This window comes from Triticum dicoccoides, chromosome 6A (genome assembly GCF_002162155.2).
Source record: "Triticum dicoccoides isolate Atlit2015 ecotype Zavitan chromosome 6A, WEW_v2.0, whole genome shotgun sequence".
NCBI classification, from domain to species: Eukaryota; Viridiplantae; Streptophyta; class Magnoliopsida; order Poales; family Poaceae; genus Triticum; species Triticum dicoccoides.
In genome coordinates, this window is record NC_041390.1 from 550775668 (window position 1) to 550784735 (window position 9068).

Genomic DNA, 9068 nt, shown 5'->3' on the forward strand with positions numbered 1-9068 from the left:
CATAACTACTCCTCCGCATCGCTGTTTTTTCCTCCCCTCTCCGCCCTACCCTCCCCTCTCTCTCCTCGAGCCGCATCCCACCCGCCTGCCCGGGGGGTCCTGCAGCGGCCGCCAATCCCGCCCCATCCAATATCCCCGCCCGGCCCCTCCGCCGCCCTGATCTCGTCGCCGTCCGAGGTGCCGGGGCCGACCGCGCTCCGGGTGCCCCAGTGCCCTCCCTCGCCGGCGTTCGTCTCCGTCGCCCGGTTCCGCCCGCCCGCCCGCTGCGGCCGCGTCGGCGACCTGCGACGGTGGCGCGGGAACAGCACGCGCGTCGGCGATGGCCACGGCCTGAGGTGCGATTCCTGCCCGCCCCACCCGCCGGCGGCGTGCTCTGCTTTGTACCCGGCCCTTATATTGTTTATAATACTGTTTGTTGCCCCAAATACGGTTGTATTATTTTCTCTCTGTCGGTTTTTTCACGATTCTGTTTCTCTCCTTGTAATGGCCGGTGACGAATAGCCGGTAGGATTGGCGGTCATTGGTTAGCGCTGCCCAAAGCGAGTTTCAGTGGATCGACGACATCGGTGGCGACAAAACCGATCAGATTTGCGCTAGTGCTATTTACAGTTGGCGTTAGTTTTTAATCCAGCGCGCTTTTCGCTACTCAACTACTAGATCTTATTAACTGCTCAATACCCTTGTAAGCTATGGATATCCCTATCACACCGATAATTTTGCATATGCTCGCCACCTCGCTGCTGTACCGAATTGGTAGACGCTCTTAAACGAATTCAACAATGATCCACAAGCTGTGCATATCTGTTACTCCTTTTCAAAAAAAATATGTTTATGTACTTGTGACACCATTTCTTATGGTTCACCTGCAAGAAACAAACAAATAGATATGACGGTCGTTAGCCCAGATGTAATTTATTTTCCAGCATGATTTTCTAGATTTGTTTGTCCTTCTCTCTGTTGGTATCGTGGAATGGTCTCAGGGTGAATAGATGCGGCCTGTTGTGTTGGGTTTTGCCAATTTTCGGAGGACTGATGCTTTACTAGTTCCGGGTTATATTTGTTTTGTGTAAGACTGGAATCGTTCTGCTTATTCGCCTATGTATGTTGAAGGGGTCATTTTAGATATTTGCGGGTTATGAGCCTTTTCTCGACAAAATAAAAAAATCTGCTGGTATGGTGGACTGAGTTAGATTTTGGGTCGAATCCATTCTCCGATGACAAGGTACAATGACATGTTACTGATACATCCTTGCAGGTTGTAGCCTTTAGTTATTAATTATTTAGGTCAATATGTACTCAACATGTTTAGTTTGATATCATATACTTGAGATTGTCTTTTACTCAATGGGTGTTAAATTTGGATTTAGTTTGATATTATGGCCATGTTATTCGTATGAGTACTCAGTAATCTTCTGTTTATTCCCTGCTGTTTTTTTATTCTGTATTCACGATGGACCATTTTGCCAAACTTCTAATGTTCATCTGCATTTGTAGTCTGGTAAGGTTATTTTGTTGGTTTGGAAACATATATTCAATGCGACCTTTTTTGATTGATTGAGCTAAGTGATGTTTGTGGAGTTCTCTTGCAAGTTTGTTTTTTATGTACACAAATGCAAATTTCCTGATATACATGGATGCCACTTTCAGTTATACCTGAATTTTCATTTCTAGAATAGTACTCTTATCCGAGTAGAATTCCTGCTGACATAACTTTGATCTGTTGCAGATTGAGGATGCGTACAGAGGGGTTGGAGTCTTGCCGATAGGTTCCCTCCCTGTTGAAATATTGTTGTAGATTCTGACGGAATGTTGGAGGGTCAATCTTGCCTGATCTCGAGGTCACTGCCCAGCTCCTGCGAACAGGAATCCAGATTAGCTTATATGACTTACCACCTCCTTGAGATCACAAGGACTAAGCGCCCATCTGGGGTCCTGGCTATTGAACAGGATGGAATTGCTGTGGCGGCAGTGCTGGCAAAGCGGCCTAAGTCTGAGGATAGCCATGATGCTGTGCCGGTAGACTGTCAAGGTGGTAATCAGGGCTATTCTGATTCAAGCACACTGATAAGTTCTATTGGCAGAGATAATTCAATCAATTGTCTAGCCCGCTGCTCTCGGTCTGATTATGGCTCCATTGCATCACTGAGCCGGAACTTCCGTTCCCTTGTCCGTGATGGTGGTCTGTACAGAGAAAGGCGGAGGTTAGGGATTGCAGAACACTGGGTGTATTTCTCCTGCAATGTGCAGGAGTGGGAGGCATATGACCCATACCGTGAACGGTGGATGACGCTCCCAAGGATGCCACCTAATGAGTGTTTCATGTGCTCAGACAAGGAGTCACTAGCTGTCGGCACTGAACTTCTGGTGTTTGGCAAGGAGATTCTATCACATATTGTTCTTAGCTATAGCATCCTGACCAACTCATGGTCAAGAGGCGTTGAAATGAATGCCCCTAGATGTTTGTTTGGTTCGGCTAGTTTTGGAGAGAAGGCAATTATAGCTGGTGGCATGGATTGTTTTGGGAATGTGCTTAGTTCTGCTGAGCTGTACAACTCTGAAACTAAAAGTTGGATTACACTTCCGAGCATGAACAAGCGTAGGAGAATGTGTTCTGGAGTCTTCATGGATGGCAAGTTTTATGTTATTGGTGGAATGGCCAGTAACACGGAGGTGCTGACATGCGGAGAAGAGTATGATTTAGAGAAGGGTACCTGGAGGTTGATAGAGAACATGTCAGAGGGGCTCAATGGTGCCAGTGGTGCTCCTCCCCTTGTTGCTGTAGTTGACAATGAGCTATATGCGGCTCAATATGCAGGAAAACTAGTAAGGAAGTATAATAAAAGTGACAACACATGGACAACTCTTGGGGAGTTACCAGAGCGCCCAGAAGCTGTGAATGGCTGGGGCATTGCATTCCGAGGATGCGGAGAGCGGCTCCTGGTGATTGGTGGACCAAGAGTGCTGGGCGGCGGGATGATTGAACTCCATTCGTGGATCCCAAGGGAGGGCCCCTTGCAATGGAACATGATCGGAAGCAAACCTTCTGGCAACTTTGTTTATAACTGTGCTGTCATGGGGTGCTGATTTCTGCGCCACCACCCACCCGTCGAACATACTTGTCAACAAGAAAGATTTGTGATATTGGTTTCGCAAATGCGCATAAAAGCACTGATTCTGCCTGATTGGTAATCTCTGCCTTCTTCTTTTTTTCCTTCTCCTCTGGACATTTCAGATTTTACTCCGATGTTCCATAGAGTAGTCAGTCACATCCTTCCTTGTATTCGTTAACAGTTACACTGTTGGGTCTCTGTTTTCCGTGCATTTGGTTTCCAGTTGGGAATTTGTACCTGGTCTGGTCCGTATACTCTGTCGAACTGAGAATTTCCTGAGATGGATGCATCTAGGTGACAAACTGTAATTGATGTAGCCTTGCATCTGGACAAAATTGTATTGGACTCTGAATTGTCCCAGCTTCATAGTGCCCCTGTGCAAAATGCCTGTTAACAAAAACAACACTAGTTATAAATGTATCGTGACATGGTTTACATTTCCTTGGACTGCTTGTTGACATATTCAAGAACCAATCGTACATACATTTGCAAAACATTCAACCTGGCGCTGCTTCATCGTTACGTAATATGCTTTGTCGACACCATAACCACCCACATGTAACTTTACACTACTGCTTGCGCTTTTGCCCGAATCCTGGTGCCAAGTCAAAACGACATTGGGCATAATTAAAGTTCCTTGAAGGATGCTCAACCATTTCAGCTGAAACATCAAGGCACACGGAGCACTAATCGGGCAAACAAAGTCGATATTTTGCACCGAGCTGTCCATGTCTCTAGTAGCATGGGCACTTCGATGCGAGCCCTGGTGACACTTGATGCCGCTGCCGCTGCTGGGTGGAGGAGGGAGCTCCTCCGAAGTCGCCCCGCTTTACGTCTCGGCGCGCTCGGGATTCCACGCTAACTAACTAGGCTCCGCTTAGCCTACTGGGGATATTGTTATCATCTAGGGTGGGCAGGTGCCCACTTCTATATTAAGAGAGAAAAGAATCCGAGAGACGACAAGCGAACGCGGGGGCTAATCAGTGTGTGTGGGTCGCTGTCCGCTCCGTGCTTTAGCGTCGTGGAAATCGGAAAAAAGGGCCACGCTTCGCTGTCGAGTTGTTGCGTGCATCCTGTGCGCGATTAGGCTCGTTTCCGCCGATCATCTCGCCGCATTATCCCCTGCGGCACTGTGTTTTCTGCGGTGGCTTTGGGATGAATGTTTTCGTTCGGTTGCGATGGGATTGCCCTCCTTTTCGTTCAGCCCTGATGGGATTCTTGTCGGGTTGCTTGGCCTCTTTTTTAGTTTTGTTTATTAGGCCTCTGGCTGGTAGATTTGAGAATCTTGTTTATCAAGTGGCTTGGATTGGCTGATGGAGCTGAGAATTTCCTTTATCAATTGGCTAGGTTATCTAAGGCGGGCACCCTCCTGTAGAAGATTAGGAGAAATATCTGGCAGACACTCAGTGGGACGTCATCTAGAACACCCACTCTATCCAAACGGGAATGTTAGGAAGGAAATCACGCCAGAGCCTTTGCCTCCGCAGATTTCATGTCTTGGATAAGTTCTAGAGTATGTACTATGGCAGCAGTGTTTGCTAGCTCCGAGTTTTCAACGGCCCAGAGCAGAGCAGACGAGAGAATGGTGTAATCTGATTCTTTTCCGGTTTCTCTAGGCAGCCATTTGTTGTTCCTCAGTCATCTGCTTCGCTCACCTAAAAAAAAGGTTATCTGCTTCGTCAGCTTCGCCATCAGGGTTCCCGAATCCAATCATTGTGCTCACCGCTAAACCGGATGATGATTGGCAAATTGATCATGGCCTGATGGCGTTGGTTACCCCGTCGATTTCTTGGTATTCCGGCGACGCCGCGGTTGTTGCATCATGCATGCACCCCTGTTATCGGAGGACAAACTACGCGTCCACGCCAGGGCGGCGGGCTGAGCTCGTAGGCCACCTCTCGCTCTGCTTCTTTTGTTAGAGCAAAAGCAGGCCCGGCTTTGTTTCTTGATAATCCATTAAAACAAATGGAGAAGCGGTTCCGGCAAAAGGACAGTGAGATATGCCTATATGCCTATACGCCTATACGTATGCTGAGGGCAGGGTGGTTGTTGATCTGAAATCAGACTGCCGACCGACGATTGGGTCGAGGGAGTCCAGCTGCATGCAGTTTCCCTGCTACTATCTTGTACCGTCCTCGCGGTACGGCGGTGCAGCCTGCAGGCACCCGTGGGCACTTGGTCCCGTCGAGAAGGCGAGTTGAGCCAACCGCACTTTCAGCCGGCAGAATGATACGCAAGGTGGCGGCGAGCGAGTGACAGCGGGGTGAACCGTGAGCCCGTGAACGTACCCTGCCAACGCCAACGTATGGAGGATGCTTCGTGCTGGCAGCAAAGATACGCGCGGGTGTTGCATGCACGCACGGCCACAGCCCACAGCCCCACGCCCACAGTCACAGTGTGCTGCATGTTGCGGTGCCTGGCACGACGACGAGTACAAAAGCCGGGCGCTGAGCGAGCACCAGAAATGGGAGGTCCGGAGCTGGACCGCGCGCACGGTTTGACAGAGCGGGCGTAGAGTGGGACGCGTCGTGCTCCGGGCATCGATACCGGCGCCCGCGGGTTGCAACTTCCGGCGTGCCCTCGTTGAATGATGGCGTCGTACGCGAGAGTGGCTGACGGCTCCCGTAGTCCCATGTTCATTGCGCGCGCCGTCGGTTTCAAAGAAACGATTTTTTCTGGTTGCGCTCTCCCTGCAGCAAAAAAACGACGTTTCTTTCCCGCAGCAGCAGCGGCGCGACTGCTCGTGCGCGCGCAGGGCGGCAGACGTCTGTTTATACCGTACCTCAAGATTGTTTGGTGTTTTTGTTCTCCTCGCGGAGTTTCAAAAGAACAGTCCTACGCGGACGACCAAATTCAAACGATTTGTGCAGGACGGTTAAATCCAGCCTTGGAATCTCATCCTCTTTGATGTACAATGGTACTATCTCACAAATTTGCTCCGGCATATTTTCACGAACAGGGGAGCGGTTCGCAGACACTGATGTCGGAGGACGCTATCCAACACTGCCCACATATATTTCAACCACTGTTGAAACAAAATGGACGAAATTCATGCAAACCGGTCGGATTTTCATATAAACCGAAAGAGATTCATGCAAACATGGCGGGTTTCATAAAAACATGACGAAATTCATTACATTTCAGACACACTTCAACTAAAGGCGGAGCTTGTCCAACTCTCGAGGTATAATTTCGGACACCGTCACCATGCTCAACGAGCGCGCTTCGTGGACAATCACGGGCGTCTATGGCCTGCAGGGCGAGCAAGACAAGTTGGCCTTCATTGAGGAGCTGAGGACTCTCAAGACCATGGCCAGAAGTGAGTGGCTCCTTCTGGGGGATTTCAACCTCATCACTAAAGCGGCGGATAAGAGCAACACCAACATCAACCGCCGCCTGGTGGGCATGTTCCGTGGGGCTCTTGATTTCTTGCAGCTAAAGGAGCTTCACCTAGGCGGGCGCCGTTTCACCTGGTCAAATGTGCAGGCCAACCCGGTCCTTACCAAGATTGACCACGTGTTCCACTCCGACGATTGGGACATACTCTTTCCCAATGCGCACCTTCAGGCTATCACCACAGCCTGCTCGGATCATGCTCCATTATATCTTCAGGGGTGCGTCGACGACCCGAGAAAGCCTTCCTTTAAATTCGAGGAATTCTGGCTTCGTCTCCTGGGCTTCAAGGACACCGTTGCCTTGGCATGGAACAAACCTGTTCAGGCCCGAGATGCCATCCGCAAGATTCATATCAAGCTCTGTCGGACCGCGAAGGCCCTGCGCAAGTGGCAAAAGGAAAAGGTCGGGATGCTTGGCTCCCAGATCACAGTTGCCAAGGAGATCATCTGGCGCCTGGATGTTGCTGAGGAGGGAAGACCGCTCTCGGACTCGGAGAGGGAATTGCGTAAACAACTTAAGGCCTCGTACCTGGGGCTCCTCGCCATTCAGAAAATCAAGCTGAGACAGCGTTCTCGGCTCAACTGGATCCGACTGGGGGGTGCCACCACAAAGCTTTTCCATGCTCGAGCGAACGGACGAAGGCGTAAGAACTTCATCCAGACAATCACCACCACCTCGGGGCTGGCAATTACCAGACAGGACAAGGGACGGGCCCTTCTGGACCACTTCCAGGCTAACATCGGCACGCCTGCCCTGCGCACCAAGTCCATTGTCTGGGAGAGCATCGGGATGCAGCACCACGACCTATCGGCTCTGGACGCTCCATTCGACGAGGCAGAGATTAAGGAGGCGGTATTCTCCTTACCTTCGGTCAAGGCCCCAGGCCCTGATGGTTTCATCGGTGCCTTCTTCAAATCATGCTGGGAGATCATCAAAGTGGATGTCGTGGCTGTGGTGATGCAGCTCGCGAACCTGAGAGGCGACTGCGCTGGCCTGATCAATTCTGCCAACATTATTCTGCTCCCGAAAAAAGCTGGCGCATCCTCGATTGGCGACTACCGCCCAATCAGTTGATACACAGCATCTCCAAGATCTTCTCCAAGCTGTTGGCTAACCGACTAGCCTCTCTGCTTCCGTCGCTGGTTTCCAAGTGCCAGAGTGCCTTTGTGCAGAAACGGTGCATCCACGATAATTTCCTACACGTGCAAAACTTGATCAAAGAATTGCACCGCTCTTCAACGCCAGGCCTTTTCCTCAAGCTCGACATCTCCAAGGCTTTCGACTCTGTGGGTTGGGCTTACCTCCTGGAGGTGCTGCAACAGTTGAGATTTGGGCAGCGCTGGCGGGATTGGATATGCATGACCCTCGCTTCATCTTCCTCTAGGGTGCTGTTAAATGGGGAGCCGGGAACCCCATTCGTACATGCAAAAGGCCTTCGCCAGGGCGACCCGGTGTTGCCTATGCTCTTCATTCTGGCCATCGATCCTCTGCAACTTATGTTTCGGGCGGCTTTCCAGGCCGGGATCCTCAAGCCCATCAGGGCGCGGACGGCCTCCTGCAGGGTTTCTCTCTATGCAGACGATGCGGGCTGTTGGAAATATGCCCTAGAGGCAATAATAAAAGCATTATTATTATATTTCCGTGTTCATGATAATTGTCTTTATTCATGCTATAATTGTGTTATCCGGAAATCGTAATACATGTGTGAATAACATACATCAACATGTCCCTAGTGAGCCTCTAGTTGACTAGCTCGTTGATCAACAGATAGTCATGGTTTCCTGACTATGGACACTGGATGTCATTGATAACGAGATCACATCATTAGGAGAATGATGTGATGGACAAGACCCAATCCTAAACATAGCACAAGATCGTATAGTTCATTTGCTAGAGTTTTCCAATGTCAAGTATCTTTTCCTTAGACCATGAGATCATGTAACTCCCGGATACCGTAGGAGTGCTTTCGGTATGCCAAACGTCACAACGTAACTGGGTGACTATAAAGGTAGACTACGGGTATCTCCGAAAGTGTCTGTTGGGTTACATGGATCAAGACTGGGATTTGTCACTCCGTATGACGGAGAGGTATCACTGGGCCCACTCGGTAATGCATCATCATAATGAGCTCAGAGTGACCAAGTGTCTGGTCACGGGATCATGCATTACGGTACGAGTAAAGTGACTTGCCGGTAATGAGATTGAACGAGGTATTGGGATACCGACGATCGAATCTCGGGCAAGTAACATATCGATAGACAAAGGGAATAGCGTACGGGGTTGATAGAATCCTCGACATCGTGGTTCATCCGATGAGATCATCGTGGAGCATGTGGGAGCCAACATGGGTATCCAGATCCCGCTGTTGGTTATTGACCGGAGAGTCGTCTCGGTCATGTCTGCTTGTCTCCCGAACCCGTAGGGTCTACACACTTAAGGTTCAGTTACGCTAGGGTTGAAGGGATATGTATATGCAGTAACCCGAATGTTGTTCGGAGTCCCGGATGAGATCCCGGACGTCACAAGGAGTTCCGGAATGGTCCGGAGGTAAAGATTTATATA

General features: G+C 50.0%; 1 protein-coding gene across 1 annotated transcript; it reads left to right on the forward strand.

Annotated features, from left to right (window-relative positions):
• Positions 1-6: 6 nt before the first annotated feature.
• LOC119317851 (F-box/kelch-repeat protein At1g74510-like) lies at positions 7-3545 on the forward strand. The gene is made up of 2 exons (XM_037592349.1): positions 7-335; positions 1727-3545. The coding sequence occupies exon 2, from the start codon at positions 1807-1809 to the stop codon at positions 3082-3084; it is 1278 nt and encodes a 425-aa protein (XP_037448246.1). The 5' UTR covers positions 7-335; positions 1727-1806; the 3' UTR covers positions 3085-3545.
• The last annotated feature ends 5523 nt before the right edge of the window (positions 3546-9068 follow it).